Below are 25822 nucleotides of genomic sequence, written 5' to 3'. Positions count from 1 at the left end.
CAACTGAAAATTTAACAACGATTCCAGAGATCGCATAAAGAAATATGCTGTCTTCCTTTGGGGGCAGAGGGAGTTACAAAGGAAGGATGTGAAATCCATTGTCAGAGGAAGTCCCTGTGTGGAGGTTTTTGCTTAACTATTTTTCCTTGTTACAAAATGGGTTCTTTTTCAGGGAAGGGAACTGAGGTTTTCCAAATATGAGATAAAGATGGCCCCATACTTTCATTGGTATGGGAAATTTCTTCTAATCAATGTCAGCACCTTCCCGCAACATAGTCTTAGAGAGTTTCCTGAGATGATGAGAGGTTAAGGAATTTGTCTAAGGTCACATAGTCAGTATGTGTCAAACTAAGGCAGAACTTGAAACAAGGTCTTCCAGACTCCAAGACCATCTCTATCTACTATGCAAGGATACATCACTGAAGATTATATCAGGGTATTAAAATGAAATTTTCTGTGGAGTGTAAAGGCCTACCCGAGTTATTGAGGATATATTTTTCCAGGAATAATTTCAGGATGTTTCTACTTAAAATTCAATAGAATTTCTAAGTTTAAATGTGTTGTGTTAAAAGGCATCTCTGAATAATAAAGGTGCAGCTCTCTTTATATAGCTTTCTTATCCATGTAAAAAGCTTTGTTTAAGCTAAATTTCTTTATAATTATCCTATTTTCCTATTAAATTTCCTTACAAAATTGTAGTTTAGGAAAAATTAGCCTGTTACCATAAAATTGCACTTAAGAATGCAACAAATCTCTACAACTCACTTACTGAAACATTTTGGTAGACTATTAGTAATAAATAATTAGTATGGCATAGTAGGTACAGAGTTTGCTTTGAAGCTAGGAAGACCTTGATTTAAGCCCATCTCTGACCCATTACTGACTGTGTGATCCTAGGCAAGTCAACTCTATAACACTCTAAGCTGTAGAGAAAATACCAGCCTACATTAGTACAGGAACTTCTCTGAGAACTGTCAACATCAGTGAAACTATAGGTTCAGTTCCTATTAAGAATACTGTTTCAAATATACCAGAAAATGTCATTCCTAAGTATATTATTTTAATTATGGCATGTCACCTTAAAGTTCACATTAAAATTTATAATCGAAGCATAATATCATGGGTTGAAGTCATATGATTCTATTATTCTCCTTATACTTTTAAAACAGTTACTGGGAAACTCTTTGGTTACTCAAACCATGTTCTTTAGTGTTTAGCTTTAAATACAATCTTCCTTCATATCCACTTGCTCTCACCACCTGGTTTGGTGCATTTAATCTCCTGGGGCAATACAACTAAGTCACATAGGTAGAAAGTTGGTGTAAAATAAGGTAAATGGTATCTGAATTAAAACTTGAAGGATTCTACAAGGACCCAAAGTACTTGGATATTTCATTACTTCATTCCATAAACTATTATCGTGTCAACTTTGTGCCAGACTGCTCAGCGGTATTTTTCAATTAATTGTAGGTTCACAACCCTTCAATTTGGTTTAGGTTACTTATAGTCATCCCTGAAAAGGGGTATTATTGTATATTCAATTCAATGAAATCAACATTTATTCAGTGCTTATTATGTTCCAGGCATATGCTAAGCACTGTATATGATTTATCAGTCTATTACTGGTCTTTATTTACTTGGCAAATCATAGAGTTAGGATGGACCTAAATAGTCAGCTGAGCTATAGTATACCCCACAAGTGGTCAGGTAAACTCTGCTTGAAGACCTCTTGCAAGAGCAACCCCTTCCCTCTCATGGCAGCCTGTTCCATTTTTGCACTGCTCTAATTGTTAAATAACTTTTCCTCACATTAAACCTGATTACAATTCCCATCACCTAGTACTGCTAATTCTCCTTCCTGAATGGGATTGAGAAAAGTAAATATAATCCCTCTTTTACATGACAACCACAAATAATTGAGGACAACTATCATTTTCCAGGCCTGAGTCTTCTCTACTTAGGGCTAAACATCCTCCCTCCCCCCACTTTCTTTGTCTAAGTCCCCATAAGGTTTGATATTGAAGTTCTTCACTCTCCTAACTGTCCTTCTCAGAATATTCCCTAGCTTATCCATGCCCTTCCACAAATATAATACCCATAACTTTATCCAATATTCTAGATGGAGTTGGACCCCAAAATATACTTGTCACTAGCAAAGTTTTAGAGGCATTAATTTTTGGAGGGCAAATGGTTACATAGCATCTTTGCCTACACTTTTAAAGTTGGGGTTTTTAAGATTATCTCCAACTGAAATGCCATGAGAAATCACAAAATTTTTAAGTGAGGTAGGATTCTTTTTAACTTGATGTTTGTTTCTTTTCTCCCAGGACTGCACAGTATACGAAACAGAGAATAAAATTCTTCATGTGGTAAGTATGCTTATAATTCTTCACTAGATCATATTTCATTTTTGTTACTAGCATAAGTAGGTTAAAGACTGCAGACCCCACAATTGATATGTCACCCCAAAATCTATGGACAAGGTCAGTAAATTGCATTCCTTATAATGAAAGCTACAAAGGATTAACACATACTGTACCATCCTGCACTGTGACCTGGAGAAAATGCTCTTCTACTCTTACCTAAATTCACTGTAAGTACATTCCCTTTTTTCTCCATTTCATCCATCAGGACCATGAAGTTTTAAATTACAAAAAGTATATTAGAAAGACCTAATATAAATAATATGTCTAGCTGAAAACAAAAACAGAAGATTAAAGTGCCCAGTTTAGACATATAAACGAAAATTTCCTTCATAACATGGAATGAATAGTTGTTTGTCAGATATCATAAATCAAAAGAGGAAAGGTGCTAAATAATTCCTGGGGATTGTTTTCACTTGAAGAACTGGGAATAGGTAGCCTGAAAATTTCCCATTAGCCAAATTCTCTTACATTTTCCTGATAATATAAATTTTCCCTCTGGCGAAATAACAGGCCAGGCTTGTTTTCTTGAATTGATCATATATAAAGATAGGCTTCAGATTTTAAGTGCTTTCTAGGTCTGCTTCCTTTAGAATAGTAATGAAATGACATTTCAGAACTGCATATTTGTCATCTTACTAGGTGACAGTCATTTTTACCCTCTTTTGTTTTTTTTTTATTTTATTTTAAGAGACCTCAACAGTATTTTTTTACCATTCTTTACTAAGGAAATTGCAACCATTGAAAAAGGTACTCAGTAGACCCAATATAGCCACCAATCTAGAAAAGTAAACTGCATATCAGGGTATCAACATACCCAGAGGAATATGTTGTTTCCAACATGAGATTTCAATCTAGTTTGTTTTTAGGTTTGGTTTTGTTTTTCAAATGAGATGCATAAAAACCTTATACATTATCACATATATTTTTGTTTGAGAGGTATTACAATAATTGAAAATAGGTTCTCAATGGACAATAAGGGAGAGAAAGAGTAAGGAGACCTGATATTAGTGCTTTCTTTGACACTGATTTTCTCTATAGGAAAAAAGGCCAATTATTTACATTTTGTTTCTGAATTTTCCCATCTAAAAGATAGCATTAATAATAATACTTGGTTCCTGTCACCCACAAAACTGAGATCAAGCTGCAAAACTTCACAAAGATCCTAGAATCTTACTAGTGTCATAGATCTTGACCTGGAAGGAAACTTGAAAGCCATCTAATCTAACCCATTCATTTTGCTATTAAGTAAATAGAGGCCAAGGGATGGTAAGTGACTTGTAGAAGGTCACACAAGATACATGCCTGCATGGAATTATTGGGATAAGAAATATAAGAAGGGGGCAGCTAGGTGGCGCAGTGGATAGAGCACCAGCCTTGGATTCAGGAGAACCTGAGTTCAAATCTGGCCTCAGATACTTAACACTTACTAGCTGTGTGACCCTGGGCAAGTCACTTAACCCCAATTGCCTCACAAAAAAAAAAGAAAAAAAAAGAAATATAGGAAGATTGCTTTTATTCACAATTTTTAAAAATTTTATTTAAATATGACCCACCTGCAAAATTGAAACTTTTCAGCATCTAAGTACTCTCTAAGCAGTCCTCAACTTCCTGTAATTATTTACCTTACCGATGCCAAAAGAAAAAAATGCAAGAATTATTCCCTACATGGGGCATGTGGGTAGGCTAATTGCATCCTCTTTGTCTTGTGAATACCGAGGGAAGTAGCCGAGTGAAGAGTTTTACCTCATTCATGTAGTTGATAGCTGGATGAGATCTAGAACTGGAGGCTATGGTTTCTCAGACCTGCTCTTTCAATCCTGAGCCAAATGAAATACCTTCTACTTCATCATTTGTGCTAGATATGAATATGATGGATGCATCAGTGATCTGCAATTTAATCAGTGTAGATCCTTGTTAAAGAGGGCATTTGTGATATTGTTAAAGGTTTTTGAGCTGTTGCTGGGGCTGACAAATTCATCACCCCATGGCCACCTGGTTGACAAGCCTCTGAACTTTCCTAGACAGGTCCTTGAATGATAAATATATAGTTCATCCTACCACACAGTGTAACTAAGGAATGTAAAACTAAGTAAACATTGTTATTCATAAAATGGGCAGTTCATAGATTTATTATCCATATTTTATATTGTTAATTCTATAATTAATTAATATTTCCCTTCTTGCAGTCCACATTTGGGAGTACTAGATATTCCTGAAACTCAATGTGTTACCTATCCCACCTTCATCCAGGTCATTCCCTATGGCAGTAGGCATTACCTCCATGTCTACCTTTTAGATTCCTTATCTGTTTTCAAGGTTTAGCAAGGGGGCAAACCTCTCCAAAGAGCTTTCCCAAATCCCCTAAGATTCAAGTGTTTTCACTCTCCTCAAATTTTCACAGAGCACTTTCTCTAGATCTCTCATTTAGCTGTGTAACTCTGGGCAAGTTAATTAACTTCTCTGAGCCTCAGTCTTCTCATCTGCAAAATCATGGGGCTAGATTCGATAATCTCTAATTTGTCTACCACCTCTAAATCTATAGTCTCATGTGTTCTAATCACCCCTTACCCTGAATTATATTTATCAGTGCATGCATTATTCTCTCCCTGCTTCTATTCCAACAAAAGCTAAGCCCCTTAGTGTCAGAGACTAGGTTTTCTTAAACACACATACACACACATATGCACACACACAACTTGTGTATCCTTAGCATTTAAGACAATGCCTTTGCTAAGATGGCTATAAAAATAAATGTTGAATCAATGTACTATAAATTATATACCACTCCCTTCCTCATTGTGATGTTACTAGAAAACTTTATAAGATTCAAGTTTCCAAAGTGTTATGTTATTACTATTACTCAAAATTATACCCTCCAGAATAATGATAGATGGAAATCCTTTATACCATTTTTTTTAAACTGGGCTTGTGATTTCATCAGGGTAGGAAGCCCCCACTATATTCTCTGCTTATAGTCTTACTGACTTGCCTAGAACACTGAAAACTTACCTGATTTCACCAGAGAGTCAGACAAAGAGGATACTTTAGTCCAGGTCTTCCCAACTACCAGACCAAGTCTTTATCTAATACATCATGCTTCCTCTTATATTCTATTTTCTATAAAAATAATTCATACATGTTCTTGAAGTAGCTGTTCTATCCCTTTCAATACTAGAAAGATCAGATTTGATGACACAAAATATATGATGCAACAATCTTTTTTTTCCGTTACAAAGTGGGAAAATATAACCCTTGTAGTTAGAGGTATTAATCCTTATAGTTCCCAATAAGGCAATTTGACTTTATCAAAAGAAAACAAGGGTGAAATAGATAACTAGTATGTATGTAGCTTCACATCAGCAAACCTTGGGGATTAATTTAGAATTGGTCAGCTTTAAATCTTATAATATGATTTTCATAGCATCTGCAAGACTAAGCAAATGCAGTACCTAACTATTTACAACACCTTAATGTTAGTAAATCTTAATAAGTATGGTTAGTGACATAACTTCATTGTCCACAAATGTGTCTGTTATAATTCAACTCCTTTGTTGCTCTAGTTTTTTTAAAGGCTATTTAATGAGGCAAAACAGTATTGAAATGACTCTCATTTTCACAGCACAAATAATTTACAAGACCAAAGAGAATTCCTCTTTGCTATGTTATGCTATTAATTGTAGTTTTGACCGGCTACCCACACACTGCTTTGGCTTCACTGAAGAAAGAGAGCAATGCATTTATTTCAGTAATTCACTTCCTTCTCAAAGCATAAAGATTTCTGCCTAAACAAACATTGGAAGAGATGGTGTGTTCTTATTTCTATTGCTCAGTAAAGATTCTGAATGGAGGACTGGGGGAAATAGATAAGACTTTATCCCTCATCAATACACCAAAGAGTCATTCATCTCTCTCTTCTATTAATATTAGTAATAGAATCTGGCAAGATACTATTTAGTTTATAAAATACCAGGAAGTTCCAACTCCTCAAAAATAACTAACTTCGGCCACTTTAATCATAAAATCTTTTATATGATAAGAATATCTGTAGTAGATTAAAAAATGCAAAATAATATTAGATATTCAAATATAAGCAAAAGAAGCCTATACATACCATAAAAATGAAATCTTTGGGACTACAGAACCCTATGGCATTTTATTTCTGTGGAAAATTTTTATTTTAACACAGTTCTTTTGGAATAAATATTACACTGTCCTATGACAGAACTGGAATAATATTTTTCATATAGGTAGTTCTAGCACACTGAAAGAAATAGAAGAAATATAAGAAACACAAGTCCTGTCCTCATGGAGTTTACAAGATATGATCCTTTTAAAGAACAATCAAAGCCTATTTTTATTTTTAAAATGGTAGGGAAAGCAGTATATAATGGTTTAAATTGAGTACAATATGTGAGACAAATATGATTTCCCACAACTTAAATTAAGGGATGAATTAAAATTTAAACCAGATAGGACATTCTCTCCTTGGGTTTTTATATCTCATAAAGTAATTAATTTTGTTTATTATTATTATTTTGAAAAATACTCTGGACAGAGTTCTGCATCCTGGTGCCCTTCGGTATTTTAATTATTTTATTAATATCAGACTGGATCATGATATCTTTTGTTTTTTTCTTTTACTTAAACCAGAAAAAGAAGATTAGAGTTTGTATAATTGGATTAGAAGGAAACATTGAATAGATTTGAACATTTAATACTTGAATATGATCAGTAGCATGTTATAAAAGTTTGCTTTTCATTCTATTGATGTGCAAAGCTGAAAAAGATCCATCTTATATCTTTGACTAGTAATTTCAGTGTTCAATAAACTAGATTTTGACTAGATCGGAGATGGAGGTGAAGAGATTTAAAGGGAAGTAAATGGATACATTTTTCCTCAAAAAATATTTGTTAAAATTAGAAGGGAACTCAAAGGTCTCCTTTTTTTTTTTTTTTTGGTGAAGCAATTGGGGTTAAGTAACTTGCCCAGAGTCACACAGCTAGTAAGTGTTAAGTGTTTGAGGCTGGATTTGAACTCAGTTCCTCCTGACTTCAGGGCCAGTGCTCTATCCACTGTGCCACCTAGCTGCCCCTCAAAGGTCATTTAATCCAACTCCTATTTTAACCAAATCATAAGGCCTGCCTATATCATTCCCAATGAGCATGAGGAGCTCCACTTATAAGTTTGTCATTAACTCCACAGAGGCAGCCCATTATATTATATTATATATACAGCTTTGTTAGATTGCATCTTTCTAGTTATTCAAAATATGCCTCTTTGTAACTTTTCCCTTGTGCTCCTATTTCTGCTATCCAGGGTCAAACACAACAAGTTTCCTTTATCTTCCCATAAGAATCTTCCTCTGGCTTAGCATTTTCTAAAGGACATCATGTTCTTCATGGGCAGTGCAGTGAAGCAGTGAAAGTCCTGCTTATCCTGGTTGTCATATGCCACCTGTCTAGGTTGAGAAAAAGATCTGATACACACTGCTCAGAACTAGGAAGCAAATGTTGCTATATCCCCACCCCCACCCCTACTGCCACCCCAACTCAGCTGTAATTCATTCTTTGCTGTGCTAACAACTTTGTATTTGGACGGAGGAAAATAATAGGCAAGATATAACATTTCAGAATTAAAAGTTGCCCTAGAGTTGCTCTAGGCCAGTGGTATCAAACTCAAGTAGAAATGGGGGGTCACTAATTCATAAATAAGGGAATGTGTGGGCTGCATATTAAATTTTAAAATGTAATGTTATCTATGTTTTATTGTATTTTTATTTATTTTGTTAAATATTTCCCAATTACTGTTTTAGGTTTGTACTCAGGAGTGTTGTGAACTGTGAATTTCAGATCTCTGATCTAGGCCAGTCCCTATCTGAAGCATAAATTCTGTGCGCAATATCTTTGACAAGTGTTCATACAACCTCCACTTTCCCAGCCTCTACTGGGATAGGAAATTGTCTCCTTAAAGAATGTACTTCCCTGTTGGATTACACTAATTGTTAGTTTATACTGACTGAGAATCCACCTCTGCAACTTCTATCCAGTTGCAACTGGTTCTATAATTGGGGGGAATGAAGGGAGAAAATATAATCCCTCTTCTGCATAAAAATGTCTCAAATATTTGCAATCATGTTTCCCTTAAACAGCCTTATATATCATATTCCCTCTATCCTTATAAATCATCATGATATACACATGTGGGTCCTTTTCCCTTGCTTGTTTTTGTTTGTTTTGGGTGGCAATGAGGGTTAGGTGACTTGCCCAGGGTCACACAGCTAATAAGTGTCAAGTTTCTGAGGCTGGATTTGAACTGAGGTCCTCCTGAATCCAGGGCCAGTGCTTTAACCACTGCACCACCTAGCTGCCCCATCATCATGATATATAAATAATTTTTTCCTCCAGGAATTAGCCCAATTCTTTCAACTAGTCTTCCTATGGTATTGTTATGAGTTTCCTCAATATCTTGAGCCCTGGTCTCTAGTCTAGCAATTCTTAACCTTTTTTGTGTCATGTACCCTTTTAACAGTAATGTAGAGCCTATGAATTCCTTCTCAGAATAATGCTTTCAAATGCAATAAATAATATACATAAGATTATAAAGGAAACTGGTTATATTGAAATACAGTTCTCCAAATATTTAAAATAAATCATGACAGATTAGGAAACCTTGCTCTAAACTAAAGCAGTTTGTCCAAATGTGGTCTAAGGAGACTATCATCTGCCTCATTTTGGATAATCCAATATTTCACTGGTGTGGCTACTCCTTCCACTAATGAAGATTGCACTTTCTCTCTACCTTAGTAGACTAGCTTCATGATTCATGGCCAAGTACTGTGTGCATATTTTTAGTTTTAATTCCCTCACTTGGGGTGCCAGTCTTCTACTGATGAACCTCTCTATACCAGGAGGGGGCAATATTCAGAATAAAGGAATACAGTTCATTGTGGAAACCCGAACTTGAAGCTTTTACATCTTGGTTGAATCTGTCAAAGCTTGCTTGGTGTAGCTCTCCAGAACCTAAGTGGTATCTTCTCTCCATGATGAGAGATTAGAGTATGTCTTTAGGTGATAGTGCATACTATTAAATGTATATGATTTCACTAAAAGTGCCAGCAAGCATCATGAAGGATGTCCTGCAAATAGAAGAGGTATTCATGCCTATTGGTGGCATGAATCCATAAGTGTTCCCATTTGAGGTCAACATTGTGCTAATTCTAATGAGCTCTAGAATACTATAATAATATAATATAATTGAAAATCAATTATCAACCAAAAAAAGATTGATCAGCCATCCACACCAGAAAGAAAAAGATGAAAATGATCATTGCCTGAATTATGACATGCCACTTCGTGGACATACCACTGCATTAATCCATCAAGATATATACATCTTGGAAATGTGCCATAGAGGAATAATGAGCTGGGTTGGTCCAGAATTAAATAAAATTGGACTGACTTATCTTTGGAAAACTTCAATTTTAATGATCCTGGCCTATTTTATTCCATTAAATCTTCCTGTCTTAATACAAATGGTTTCATAGTGATGCTATATGTGTATATCTATGAATCATGGAAAACTAGTATCTTAGAAGAATCAAAATTGTCATTGATCTAAAAAGGAATAGGAAGATGCATGGAACATGAAAGTTGTCTTCAGCATGCTAGTAATGATAAATTTTTTGTGATCCATATAATAATAACAGCAAAATATGATAGCTGGACAACCTGAGTGCTGCCCAAGTCGCCATGTATATTAAATGTCTTATAGAAAGACCTCTGGCATGTGTGATGGATTGTTTGTGGGAAATTTATTAAAGGGCATGAACAGGAATCACTTAAAATGAGGTGGTTTTAATCAATGACATTGTGTACCATGGAGGGGGCATCCATGCAGGTGAGAACTCATAAATAATTAAAGTGAGTTTGATAGAAGAAGTGACATAAAAGCCATTATTAAGAAAAAGATGTAAGTCAACCATGTGACAAGAATGAAAGGTATGAGATGAACGACCCAAGTGATGTACTGGTTGTAGTCTATCAGTCACTGAATAAGCATTTATTAAACACCTGAGATGTGCCAGGTACTCTGCTATGGTTTTTGTATTATGAGAAAGGGCTGCTTTGGATTTGTAGAATGAAGGGACATTATTTAATTTCAGATGATGGCCACAGAATCTTAAACTTGAAAGAGATGTCCAGAGCTCTCCTAATTTATTTCTTTTTTCTCTAGAAAAAAATTTTTCATTAAGGAAATTTGGGGTAACAGAGGTAGGAACAGTATTGAGCAAGTCCTTTAGTGTCTGGTCTCAGTGAGCTGAAAAATAAGGAGTTCAGGGCTTGATTATCTCCAAGATTCTTTCCAAATCATGATCTTAGAATCTAATATTAATTGGGGGAAAGTTTCATTGAAAAGATCTGAGTAAAATCCTATTTTTTAAGAAATGCACTTCTGTTACTTTCAGATACAGATAAGACAAGCTGCTGATTAAATGTTCCCAAGTCAAAATCCTGATTTAGCTCAGAGACTCAATTGTAGAATAAATTGAATTTCATTTCTAAGCTACTGCACCCAGCCTAAGATGACTAGATATTTTAGGCCTCATTGTCATCTAAAGCTATATCACTCCCAAAACTTTGAATTGTAAAATTCTAATTTCAGACTGACAACCTGCTATCCTTCTTACTCTGTTCCCTTACTCCCGGTGACCCTTCTCAGTATTCTATTTTTTAGGACCTCTGGTCTCTCAGCCCCTCCACATTCTTTCAATATCTCCCCTCCATTCTAACTTCACTTACTTCTGTACCTGGACTGAACATCAATGCAATAAATAATCATCCCCCTAGAATCTCTTGACTTTGCCATTTCTACACTTCCTATTGTATCCTGGCTAAGCTCTAGAATCCATCTTTATCATGTTTTTTAAAAGCAAAACAAAAATATTTTCATGTGTTTCAATACTTTATTCAAATCATAGTAGAATGTTCTCTTGTCCAAACTAAACAATTCCATGTCCACAAATTTTTCTTTCCTTTGACACTTTCTTCAGAAATAACTTTGTTACTCTTTCTTGAACTATTATTTCCATAGCCCTTTATGGCTAAAGTTGGTCATGACTCACTAATGAGAATATGACTAAAGTAGATTATAATGGAAGGCATATTCTTAGGCCATGGAAGGTTATGATATTTTTATGATGTCTTTTACACCACTGTTTTGTTTCACAATGGCAACATATTATTAACTCATATTCTGCTCATAATTACAAACAATTGGCCTGCAAGAATCTTTTAGGTTAAGTATATCCTCTTCAAACTTAATCTAATGGGTATCATTCCTTAATGGTGCAAAGGTAAATATTTATCATGCAAAGCTGATTTTTTTAAATCTATACGAGATGGGTGTTACAGTGATTATCACTTCTACTCCCACGTACATCATTCACTATCACTTTTATTTTTTCTTTAAAATTCAATGTTTAATATTCAAAATTTGATGACAGCCCCTAGGTTTTGACCTCAGCCCAGGTCTGGAAAGCCATGGTGCTTCTCATCTTTAGAATAAACAAGATAAAAAGAGATAAAATAAATTTAAAATAATTTTTAAGCAAAATTATTCTGTTAACCAATAACTAATTGGAGGCACCTAGGTGGTACAGTGGATGGAGTGCTGGGCCTGGAGTCGGGAAGACTCATCTTCCTGAGTTCAAATAGGGCCTCAGACACTTACTACCTATGTGATCCTGGATGAATCACTTAACCCTGTTTGCCTCCGTTTCCTCATCTGTAAAATGAGCTGGAGAAGGGAATGGCAGACTACTCCAGTATCTTTGCCAAGAAAGCCCCAAATGGGGTCATGAAGAGTCAGATACTACTGAAACAACTGAACAACAAAATAACACTAATTAATAGCATTTAATGAATGTGAAATACTTAGGCCAAGCTGATCACAAAGTGACAATAAAACTGTTATAACAAGAGTCATTTTCTATCTTTGATCAATTTCTTAGTCACCTTTGGAAACCACAGCCTAACAATTGATGTTATTCAACCATGAACTCTCTGCCATTCTTCTTTTAAATGTCATCTGTCAGATTCCAGAACACGGATTCTCCACTTAGAGTCTTCACTGAGCTTAGATCTCAGTGCATTAACCAGCGAGGATGAAGAGAACACATTCAGCTATAAGGAGCCTGTAGTCCAGACCTGGTTACTTTCTTGAAATAGCTATACTTTTAAACACAGCATCCTTTCAAAATTCCACCATTTCTCTCTAGTCATTTGTGAGTTGAAATCCCCTATCTCAGCTGTAGAATGATACTAAATCAATAACCAATCATTCATTAAACACCCATTCTGAGCAAGGCAATGTGCTAAATGCTAGATACAAAGCCTCAGTGCATGAATTCCTGCCTTCAAGGGGTTTAGGTTCTGTAGAGGAAAACACACACATGTCTGTATGTATATGTTTATGCCCATAGAGATACACACACACATATATGTATATATATATATATATATGCATACATGTGTACATCTATACAAAATATATAAAAAATAAACACAAAGTATTGTAGCCAGAGGCTAGCAAGGGAGAGATACTAGCAGCCTGAAGGAGCATGAAAGGTAGCATTTTGGCTGAGTGTTGAAGGACCTAGGAATTCCAAGAGACAGAAGTAAGAAGGGAATACACTGGGGGCAGCTAGGTGGTGCAGTAGATAAAACACCAGCCCTGGATTCAGGAGGACCTTTGTTCAAATCTGGTCTCAGACACTTCATACTTACTAGTTGTGTGACCCTGGGCAAGTTATTTAACCCTCATTGCCCCACAAAAAATAAAAAGGGAATACACCCCTAGAATTAGTGGCATTCAAAACTCTTCTGATTATTAAGAAGTCCTATCATAATTACACCCTGTGTGGCACCTAAAGAGTATAATCTCATGTATAATGCAGATTTAATGGGATTTTAAAAAATAAAATTAACAAAAACCCTCAAATTTCTTTAAATTAGTGAAATTTTTCTGCATTTTCTACAATTTCCACATTATTTCTTTTTTCCTTTTCATAAAAAACCATTTAATCAATGAAGCAATAAAGTTATACTTTTATTAAAGATTTTCAACATTATTATTATTTGTTAATCTCATTTGTAATTTATCTCACTTGGTTATTGTGACGATGAAATAAGATATGTATGCAGGGGCAGCTAGGTGGCGCAGTGGATAAAGCAACGGCCCTGGATTCAGGAGGACCTGAGTTTGGGTCCAGCCTCAGACACTTGACACTTATAGCTGTGTGGCCTTGGGCAAGTCACTTAACCCTCATTGCCCTGCAAAAACAAAAACCAAAACCAAACCAAAAATAAGATATGTATGAGAAGCACTCTGTAAATCTTAAAATGCTATATAAATGTAAACTATTATTTTTCATTTCATGTTATAGGAGCTTAGGATATGCAATAGAAATTTTTCTGTTTGTGGAATTTAGTAATATCTGAATGGTCTATCTTAGACCCCTTCTCTAGAGTTGGATTTATTGAAGCATCTGAAGAACCTTTTTATAAAGGTGCTGTAGAACCATCACTACCACAACAATAGTAACAAAGGAGCTAAGATTTCTATAGCACTTACTATGTAAGTGCCAGGCACGGTCCTAAAAACTTTATAATTATTATCTCAATATTTTACCCTTACAACACATGTTCATGCATAGCATTATTTATCGATCTCTATGTGGATGTGGATTTTATGTGGATACATGTAAGTATACATTACATAGCTATACTTCATATAGAGATACAAACATAGCTATGTATTTAACTATAAACAAGGTAGTCCCTGACCTAAAGTTTCCAATCCAATAGGGAAAGTGCTACATGTATATAAATAAGTCTGATATAAACTAGAATGTAATAAAACTAAAGGAGAGATCCATGGAATTTAATTTATTAAAAAGTCCAGAGTACATTTTATTGTATTCAATATTACCTCCTTTATTAAGAATTGTTTATCTAGATGGTCAATGGTTGCATATAAATATCTACAGTCTTATTTCCCAAATTTCACGCATTTACGTGCATATCTAGTTTATTTTATATCATTCAATTCACCAACTATAAAATATCCTCTCAGTAGAATCAATAACCATACATAAACAGTCTACATTCTATAGATTTTTCATTACATCCTTAACCTTTTTCTTTGATTCTTTTTCTCAGCAATCAGGAGGTAGTCAAATTTTAGCTATTTTTTACTTGAACTAGGAATCTGCCAGTATCATTGTGGAGTCACCAGTCAGGATCATTTTTATCCTCTCTTGCCTGTCTGGAATGTTTTAAGTGTTTATTATTTCCAATCTTGAAAGCAGAGAGGCCTCTCTCATCTCTCTTACCTTCAAAGTTGGAGTTTCTGGCTCCAGGGTTTTGTTTTCTAAATGCTTCACCTTTCATAACTTTTTTTCATGTTTCTATCCATGGTCTCATGGTTTTGTCACCTTTCACTTTCCCAATTTTTATACTTCAAGTTGTAGATGGCCACTGTCTCCTCCAGAAAGGAAATCCTTAAGCATATATACTTTCATCTTTTATTTTGAGACCTCACATATTATGTTATTGTACTTCCCTAATATAGTTAAAATATATTTGTGGAGCAATTTGAGCTAGATTTCCTTTCCTGCCCTAGCTGTTTAGAAGCTAATTGAAATTAGGGTTAACTTCAGCATATTCACTGAAAAATCTCTATACAAATACAATTTGCTTATTATCTGACAAATGTATAATTTCTCTTGGTTGCTTTAAAATGAGAGTTAGAATTATTTTAGGCACAAAAATAAATACATTGTGATACTATATTGGCCAAATTCCCTTAATCAGGCCAATGAGATGTTGTAAGGCATAAGCTTACATGGGCTAGATCTGGAGGTCATACAAGTCAAATTGATTTATGACTCAAAAGTTGTCATTGGTGAGTGCTGGAATGGAAAGGAACATTGTGATTCAAGGATTGAACTTATTAAATCTAGAAGGAGCATGACTGGAGGTTATCAACAAGAATCTAAATGGGATGATATAATTAAATAGAAGCAGAGATAGAATTTTAAAATATTAGTGATTAAAGTGAGTATGCTGATTCCTTCTCCTGATCTGATCCTGTGTTGGGAAGTATGGGGAAAAGGAGTAACCAGTACTGAAGAGTGTGGCAAGGATATGTTGCCTTCAGGAGAAAGACAGGTTTCAATAAGCACCAGAAAATGAAAAGAATAATTGAAAAAAATGAATTCTAGGCTCTCTTTAATAACAATTAGAACTAGGGATTTTTTTGGTAGCAAAACCCCCCCCCAGGAAATAAAATATGGACCTATTAATTGGATAATAGTTGAACAAATGGAATATGAATTTAATGAGTACTATTGCAGAGAAAAAACCAGCAAATATGAAGGATTTAGAGAAACATAGGAGGTCACACTGATTGATACAGAATGAAATAAGCAGAGTCAAGAAAACCCTGTATAAAATGACTGCAGTAATTTTTTAAAACATTAAGATGGACAAATTCTTGTTAATTTCAATTACTAAACTTAGTCTTCAGAGAATACATGATGAAACAAATTTCTCTTAGCTTGGTAGAAAGGTGGGAGTAAAGAATTGCATCTACTGTCAATAATATTTTTATCAAGCACTTTTCCTTAAATGTTTTTCAGTATTAAAAGAAATAGTTCATGAGAAGGTATATCACAAGTTGCCACAGCAACAAAAAATAAAGTTGGTGTTCCCTAGGGCAGAATAGAGTAGGGGAAAAGCAGAAAAGATAGGAACTGAAAAGGGGTTGAATTGACCTAAATAAGGGTGAGAATACAGGGAGGTAAAAGTTAAAGGGATTTTCTCCTAGACATAATGTATTTGTGATTCATATAGATTAGAAGAGAGGAGTCAGGAATTTGCTAGTATCCAGAAGGCAGGAAAACTACCAAATAGGGAGAACAGTAAATCTCCCCAAGGTTCTAATTGCAATTTTGGTGTAAATCTTCCTTTTTCTTCAGAGGTCCTTTCTCTCAGAGAGAGCTCCTTTTGTTGACTTAGTTCCCTAGAAGTAATTAGGTGACAAGGTGGATAAGGTGTTGTCCCTTGAGTCAGAAACACCTGAATTCAAATCCAGCCTCAAACACTTACTAGATTTGTGATCTTGAGTAAGTCATTTAACCTCTTTTTGCTTCAGTTTTCAAAACTGTAAAATGGAAATAATAATATCTACCTTCCATAATTGCTGTGAAAATCAAATTAGATATTTGTAAAAGTGTTTCACACAGTGCCTGACACATATAAAGCACGAGGTAAGTATTTATTCTTTTCCCCTCTTCAGCCAAGGCTTAAATTTATTTGGAATATTTTTGTTACTTTTCTGGAAGTTTTATTGAAAGAATAGAGGGTATACAGAAAACTATTTCAAATCATGATAAATGGCATATGATTCAACAAAACTCTTTTTGAACTGTTTTTTTTAGAGGAAGAAATGTTAATTGACCTACACAGTACTTAAAACAATTATTTGTAAGATGAAATGTACCCCATCCCAACATTCATGAGAATCCATCACAGTTAAATCTTAGTATTAAGACACTGTAATCTATCCTACTCATTTGAATCTAAATATATGGTTGCAAAGTCTCTGTGAAATATGTGACTATGTTACTGTATCTTTTTTGCTATTTCAATATGTTCTAGTTTGGCTAAAACCAAAATGTTATTGCAGCATTAATTTTTAGAACATATAAACACATACTGCCCCCGAAGTGATTAAATTTCATGGAAAAATAACTATAATGAAAGATTTATTCTAACCAACTTTGCAATATGCCATGGGTACTTACATGTATATATTTCAGAAGCTTTCAGTGGATAAAGCACCAGCCCTGGATTCAGGAGGACCTAAATTCAATCTGGCTTCAGACACTTGACACTTAATAGCTGTGTGACCCTGGGCAATTCATTTAACCCTCATTGCCCCACCAAAAAATATTTGAGAAGCTCCTGTTCATGTAATTTTTAATATACTGTCAGAAATTTGTTCTCTTATTTTGGATAGGGTATATTTTCCAAATCAATGATTTCTCCTCTGACTTTAAAAAATATATCTTGGGTAATTGAGAGTAAGTAATATATGGTGTGACTGAGAAAACATTAAAGTGTATGATTCAACCTCTTTAGGGGAAAAATGTGAAAATAAGAATGGTAGAAATTTGGGGGCTAGCATGTGATACTGGCTGAGAGGGTATTAAATACAACCTATGTTACACAGTGTTACATACTTTAAGCAAATATATTATCATCAATCATCATTATGATTATTATCTATTTTTATCCTTGGATGAAAACTTCCTGGTCATTATACTGGTAAAAGGGAACAAGATAGGATTCATGAACTTAAGTAGGTAAATTGGCATTGGGTTTTAAAATAAAAAAAATATTTTGCAGTTGTTATTTTAAAAATAATTAGACGGGAGAAAATGATAACTAGCTAAGCAGTTGAGTTTATCTTGTGAAACTGCCAATGGTCTTCTTTTATGTTGCTTTATTCTGCACATCATTATAACATGCAGTCTAATCTTCTTGCATAACTTTTTGCAGAAATAATATGAGTTCGAAAGTTAATGAGGGATGGATGGATGGATGGATGGATGGATGGATGGATGGATGGATGGATGGATGGATGGATGGATGGAGGTCACTTGCTATCTTTTCTTGATGCTTTTGTTTTTCTTGAAAAAATTTCAACCTGGTTAAGCAGATATTTGATATCCTTTATAATTTATTTGGAATATTTATCCTAATATTTCTTTTTTGCTTCCAGTGTAAAACTCTTTCTGGAGTCTGTGACCACATTATCTCCCTTTCGTCTGATCCCTTGGTTTCACAGTCTGCTCACCTGGAAGTGATCCAGCTAGCAAACATCAAGCCAAGTGAAGGGCTGGTAAGAAGTACGCAGTTTATTAAAGCCATCAGCCATGAGCAGTTAGTTAATACTTTGGGGGGTGGGCGGGGCAATGAGGGTTAAGTGACTTGCCCAAGGTCACACAGCTAGTAAGTGTCAAGTGTCTGAGGCTGGATTTGAACTCAGGTACTCCTGAATCTAGGGTCAGTGCTTTACCCACTGTACCACCTAGTTGCCCTCTATGATCTATTTTTAATTAAAAATTAGATAACACAACTGATTTCCTTTCTAATCCTGTGTATTTTATTTTATGCTTTTGAAAACATCATTGTGAACATGAGTCTATAGGCATCAGCAGACTGACAAAAGGGTCCATGACATATAACTGGTTAAGATCCTGTTGTTGGGCTAGTAGTCACGAATCATTTGGTTGTCATATGTTTATTTTGGTTATTCCTGGATACCTAAAATTTGGAAGTAATAGAAGCAGAAATTAAGTTCAGCATGCTAGGCAGGAAGCAAAAGGTAAACGTTCAGCATAGAGAAAGAAGAGAAATGAGGGTCTCAATCCCGATTGCAAGGATGAGAAGAACGATCAGTCATATCAGTCCTAGAAATAGAGCCATTTAAAGGCATTTACTGCCCTGTTATTGGGCACCCTCTATGAAGAGAGTAAGCAAATCTCTAAATGTGTTGCAGTGGAAGTCACAAAAGCAATTGGTTTCTTCTCTTTCTCCTTCTTGATGCCTGATATTTAACCATTTCCCCCTCTCTTTAGCAGCATATACTATCAGAGGAAGAAAGACAGGAGGGGGGGAGGGAGGAAGGAAGGAAGGAAGGAAGGAAGGAAGGAAGGAAGGAAGGAAGGAAGGAAGGAAGGAAGGAAGGAAGGAAGGAAGGAAGGAAGGAAGGAAGGAAGGAAGGAAGGAAGGAAGGAAGGAAGGAAGGAAGGAAGGAAGGAAGGAAAAATGAATTTAGGTGAGTCAGTTGTGTTTGTTAGCAATTCTCTGAGTATAAATTGATTTGTATTATTCCTGTCTTCCATTGCACTGGAAAGCAGTCTAGGATCACTCTTTATTTAGTTAGACTTGAGCCTGAAAAAAAAAGTTTTGAAGAATTTTATTTTGTTAGTGAAATATATTTAACTTCCAAATCAATTTCATACATTGTTCTTAAAAAGCATCCTCTGTCAGCAAACAATTTCTACCTCTCTAATATAATCAGAATGCTCTTTCTTCATTACAACTGTAATCATAAACTAATTATGTTTAATGCAAAAATGAGGGTTGATTGATCAACCAACCCTGATGTCTTTATCAGGTGAAGCCATATCTTGGCTGGATCAATAAGATATGTAAGCTAGGTTTGAATGAGTCCTAGAAATATCCCTAGTTGCGATAGAAAGTCTGCTTAATGTGGTTTAAGGACTTGCTTGTGCCCTGATGAAAACTTGTGTAAAAGTAGTAAGTTTAATTTGGAATCAGAACCTAGCAGGGGAAAGGAAGGATTGGGGAATATAAGAGAAAGGACTGAGCTGGAAAAAAATCAGCAACATAATGGATACAGGCAATGAGAGAGAGAAAAGGTAGAAGTAACTGTGGCAAAGAATAGAGAGATCTAGGAGGATCATTGGTCCTACAAGCATTTGCAGCAAAAGACTCAGGCTGAAGCTGCCAGTTATATCCATATCTTCAAGGACTGAGAAGAGTTCCAAGACAAAAGTCTTCTCTCTCCCAACTTCCCCTCTTGGTACCTATTTATTAATAGACATTGTAACATCCTCTGCTAATGTCTTTACCTAAATATTTCCAGTAACCTGGATTTTTCCTCAGCCACAAAGATGTCACAGGTTAGCTAGAGATATACAATTAAATTAAGGCAGAGAACTGAACCTCTGCCTAAATGTTAGAAATTTTCCCAACTAGGGCTGCTGAACAATTGTGACTGTACTCCTAACTTTTCAATTAATATAAACTTCCTAAAATAGCAGAGCAGAGAACTATGTGGATCTGGGAAGCTTATCCCAAAGCTTAAAATAAACTAATTTTTGTAACATGGGGTGTGGCTTTATTCTCCCAGGTTCAGCCCATTAAACTCACTGGTTAGGAAGGAGAAAAAGGGTGGGGGCAGCTAGGTGGTGCAATGGATAAAGCACTGACCCTGAATTCAGGAGGACCTGAGTTCCAATCTGGTATCACGCACTTGACAATTAGTGGCTGTGTGACTCTGAGCAAGTCACTTAACCCTCGTTGTACTGGGAAAAAAAGGAAGGAGAAAAAGGAAGTGAATAAGCATTTATATAGCACCTACTATATTACAGGCATTCATTGTGTTAAACCCTTTTTACAAATATTATCTCATTTGAACCTCACAACAACCCTGTGCAGTAGGTACTAGTTTTATCTCATTTAGTAGTTGAAGAAACTGAGGCAAAGGGAGAATAAGTGTCTTGCCCAGGGTTACCCAGCAGGTAAGTATCTGGGTCCAGATTTGAACTCAGGTTTTCCTGATTCCAAGCCCTTAGCTCTATTCATTGCAACACTAGATAACTAGTAATAGACTATAATACTCACTTTCAAGTAACAATAATCTGAGATAAATAAATGGTATGGTGGATGAGTGTTAGACTTGGACTCAGGAAGACCTCAGCTCCAATTCCATCTTAAATATTTGCTTAGCTATGTGATCCCATGGGCAAGTCACTGTCAACCTCATCTTCCTTACCTATAAAATGGGAATAATAATAGCACCTACCTCACAGGGCTGTTTTGAGGACCTACTGAGCTCCTAAGATTCACTGTCATTGAAAATTTGTCACCCTATAGCCAAGCTCTGTTCAGTCCTCTATGTTATCCAGGCTGGTTTTCAAACAGACCTAAAATCTAAATAGAAGGTCATTCCATAATGAGACTTCTTAGAGCTTTCACTCTGCCTTTGAGGACCCAAGCTTGCCTCTAGAATAAGATGAGACTAATTGATCAGTCTTAATCTGCAGGATATTAGGTAGTTTGGACAGATAACTGGCACAGTGGTTAGAACACCAGGAGGACCTCAGTTCAAATTTAGCATCCGACACTTGACACTTACTAGCTGTGTGACTCTGGTCAAGTCACTTAACCCAGTTGCCTCAAACATCCAGGGCCATCTACAATCATCCTGATAAATATCTTGCCACTGGTCCCATTTAGTCTAGAGGACAGAGTGTGGCTAGTGACTTTGCACAGCCCTTCCTCACTTAGGTCCAATTTATTGCAAGTCATGACTTCTTTCATGGTCCTCTTCAAGAAAGAAGGACAAACAACAATTAAGTAACTCAGCACAAAGAACAGAGGGGCCTCCAATTCAGGTGTACTTGGGTTCAAGTCCCTCTTCTTGTGACCCTGGGAAAGTCATTTAATTTCTCAGTTGTTTCAGGTAACCCTAAGTTGGTAAAGAAGGTAATGACCAGGGGCAGGTAGGTGGCACAGTGGATAAAGCACTGACCCTAGATTCAGGAGGACCTGAGTTCAAATCTGGCCTCAGACACTTGACACTTATTAGCTGTGTGACCCTGGGCAAGTCACTTAACCTTCATTGCCCCGCCAAAAAAAAGGCAATGACCTTTAGTAGAGAAGGTACTGACCTATGTTGATAGAGATGAGTTCTCACCTGGAACATGGATGAAATAATAAGTTGGGCGGGGGTGGGGGGGAGAGGCCATCTATAAGTATAGAGATTTGGAAATATTCATTTGTTTTTATTTTCTTTTCAGAATAACTAAATATGTAGCTTTTCTGAAAAACATGTCCTGAGAACATTCCCTTTATGCCAATTTTAAGTGTTCTTGAAGATTTTTTTTATCATTTCTAAGTGATTGAAAGTATAATCGGTTTATTCAGGTAGTAATCTTAAGACATATTTCTTTAAAAAGAAATTAATTTTAAGTAATGGGATCTTCACTAGGAGGAAAAACCTATTCTTTCTTTTTCTAATAAAGCTTTAATAACCTTGATAATTAAAATAATTTAAAATGAGAATACTTAATTAAAATGTGAAAAAAGCAAATCATGGGTTCCTTCTTTCCACATTTTAAATGTTAATAACTTCAATACATCTTTAAAAGATTATCAGCTATACTTTTTAATTTTATCTTTTCCTAACAAGCTCCTCACAAATTAAATTTTCTGTAAAATCTTTTGCACCCTTCTTTCCATTGTTGTTTTTGCTATGCATTGTCATTTCATTTCAGACTGAATCTTATTCAAATGTCATCACTCATCTTATTTGAGTGGAATTTCACCTTCTGTCTTATATTAGATAAAACCATACATTGATACATATTGGTCTGGATAGTCCCTTTTTTGTTGGTTCAATCATTTTTTTAGTTGTGTCTGACTTTTCATGACCCCATATGGGGTTTTCTTGGCAAAGATACTGGTGTTATGCAATTTCCTTTCCATCTTATTTTGCATTTACAGATGAGGAAACTTAGGTGAACAGATTTAAGTTACTTGCCCAGGATTATACAGCTAGTAAGTGTCTGAGGCCAGATGTGAATTCAGGAAAATGGATCATACTGACTCCAAACCCTGGGCTCTATCCACTGTGTCACCTAGGTTCCCCTTCTCTGTGACTTAGTGTATGCTCTTCAAAAGTTGCTATAAACTATCATCTTATAGGCAATCTTTAATGATCCAATCTACCTTAGCTACTATGACTCTAGATAACAGATCGAAATTCTATTTAGAAGTCAGTACACAGGGGCTGTACTTGAAATCTTGAGATTTTTGCAAAAGCTTCATGTGTTTGCATTCTGGTAGCAATACCCTTTGAAAACCATCATGCACTGGAATAGCATGTTTTGGAATTTTGTCAGAAATTTATGAATAAAATTTGTTCCATGAAGATGCAACAATATGAAAGAAAGGGAAAAAAGGAAAATACATATAAATGACTTGAGGGGTCCCTGAAATGTCCATTTGCCTTTTGATAGCTACTATTCAGGTGTCAACAAGGAGCAACTACTGTCTTCCTGTAAGATTCTACATGTGGCTTTTAATTTGTTGTTTTGTCCTTCATTCTCAAAGAGGACCATGACATTGGGATAATGTCATGATTTGCAGATTTAAGTCAGGGAGGGCTGTGCAGTCACCAACATCAATCTCTTCTCCAGAGCCATCTGGATTTGTTGGCAACATATATAGATCAGGATGACTGGAGATGGCCCTGGATGTTTAAGGCAATTGGAATTAAGTGACTTGCTTAGGATCACAGAGCTAATAAGTGTCTGAGATGAGATTTGAACTCAGGTCCTCCCAACTTCAGGGCCAGTACCCTATCCACTGCTGATAAGGAAATAGATTTTAGGATCTTCCATTGTCATGTTTATTTTCCCAGAGAATGTGAGTAGCTTTGTAAATAAGACAGACATTTGTCTCCTCTTATGAAGTACTTAGCTTTCTTCCTGCAGAAATAATTATAATTACCATGCTTGATTTAAAAAGACATGCAGGAAACCCAATCCTATCACCAAAAAAGTAATTTGTAACATGAAATTCAAGTCAAGTAGTTACCCCTGCTAACATGGAGTCTTCTCTTTTTCATTAGTGAACTCTAGAAACCCAGATATTCAGATATAGGGTTCCTTCATCATTTTAATGATAGCAGTGTACACTCAAGAAAGCATGTGACAAGTTTTATTCCACTGATTATTTTTTTCATATGTGAAATTATTTTTTGAATGGGAATTTTCCAAATACTTCAAAACTGGTTTCTGATGATGTCTTTTCCTCAGGGCATGTACATTAAATCAACATATGATGGCCTGCATGTAATTACTGGAACCACCGAAAATGTAAGTATTGTAGAATTTGTCCAGGCCCAGAAAAATGTTTTTCCTCTTCTGTTCTTAAATAAACTACTGTGAACTGGAGTCAGCTTTTAAATAATAGGATAGATTAAGATGCCAAAAATGGTTTACAAAATTGGTGTTGATCTCAGGTGTTTTTCAGCTATTTTTTATTCTTGTTTAACCCTGTTATTTACTGAAATTAAATCAAACGCTTTTCTTCCATGGTGCCACTTGTCTTAGACATGTATTATAAATTAGTGTGACTTAGAAAATAACAGTAATAATCCCTTATTCTTAATTCTATAAAATGTATTAATATTTTGATAAGACAATTTATGCAAGAAAGAATATCAGGTAACTCAAACATCTGAATATATACTCAGGAAAATATTGTATAATACATAGTAGAAATGAATCAGTAACTAGAGGTCAAACAGAAACTTCAAAGGGTAAACTTTATTTAAAAAATCTTTATTGTCTTAAATATCATTTGAAGTAATATCAACATTGAGGTTACTATAGTACATATTCATTTTTTCTCCTTTTCACTTAATTCCCTTTTTTAAAGAACTGTCGTTTAAAATTGTTTTGGTTTTTCTCCTAAGACTTAGCTAAATCATTGTAAATGTTTATGCATTCAGATTGAAACATACATATTTTCAAGTTAATACTTTTCTTCAACATTTTCCCAGAACTTGTTCTCTTGAATTTTAGTCTTATTAAATTCTATTTATTATATTATTTTCTTGTGTTTTTATATTTTTCATATAGAAATTTTCAAATACTTGTATTTCTTATCATTCATATAGTGTGTAACATGGTTTGGTTTTGTTTTGTTTTGTTTTTGGTGAGGAAATTGGGGTTAAGTGACTTGCCTAGGGTCGTCACACAGCTAGTAAGTATTAAGTGTTTGAGGCCAGATTTGAACTCAGGTTCTCCTGACTCCAGGGCTGGTGCTCTATCCACTGCGCTACCTAGCTGCCCCTTGTAATATGGTTTTATAGCAATTCAATTAACATCCTCAATATTTGGTTTTAAGTTTGTTTCACTGATTGATAGGTCCCATGAGAGGAAAGCCGAATATTTTGTTTTTTAAAGCAATTTGTACAATATACTACCTTTCCAGTTAAACAGACGTTTTTCAAATTCAGGAAGATATTTCAGTTTCTACTCTTTTCTATTCTAACTCTGTAATATCTCTTCTATTATTTTTCTGAGTTGTTACACAGATATGAATTATACCGTAATTATGACATGTTCCCTCCACCACCACCATCAACACTAATTTCTGGGGCCAGAATTGATTTGCTGTTACAGCTAAGGCCATTGATTTGAATAACTGAGATCAACTTGTTGGTGAAACTGCTTTGTTATAAGCAATGGGAGTATTTCAGTACCCAAATCCTTTGGATAAGGTCTTCTAACCAAGGCGAATAGCTTGTGGGAAATTTCATGATATTTATTTTTAATATTTGATAAATTAAAGTAGTTTTCTTTGGAAATGTCTTTCACATCATTAAAACAATAGATAACTAGAGACTTCTAGGGGATATCTCACACTCAGATGTCTTATTAATAAGTATTAACTTTTTAAATTATAGCACTCATCCATTTTGACTACTGCTACTTATATTTTTG

General features: G+C 35.2%; 1 protein-coding gene across 10 annotated transcripts in view; it reads left to right on the top strand.

The window, feature by feature from the left end:
* CNKSR2 (connector enhancer of kinase suppressor of Ras 2) overlaps positions 1 to 25822 on the top strand; it is a 322983-nt gene that overhangs the window by 125893 nt on the left and 171268 nt on the right. For all 10 annotated transcript variants that reach the window (XM_043991405.1, XM_043991402.1, XM_043991407.1 and 7 more), the window contains exons 5-7: positions 2328 to 2369; positions 18274 to 18393; positions 24128 to 24187. In XM_043991405.1, coding sequence (XP_043847340.1) covers positions 2328 to 2369; positions 18274 to 18393; positions 24128 to 24187 — 222 coding nt within the window. The remainder of the gene's footprint in view (positions 1 to 2327; positions 2370 to 18273; positions 18394 to 24127; positions 24188 to 25822) is intronic.

This window comes from Dromiciops gliroides, chromosome 3 (genome assembly GCF_019393635.1).
Source record: "Dromiciops gliroides isolate mDroGli1 chromosome 3, mDroGli1.pri, whole genome shotgun sequence".
NCBI lineage: Eukaryota > Metazoa > Chordata > Mammalia > Microbiotheria > Microbiotheriidae > Dromiciops > Dromiciops gliroides.
The sequence above is the reverse complement of the archived record's forward strand: the minus strand, read 5'-3'. Positions and strand labels throughout refer to the sequence as shown.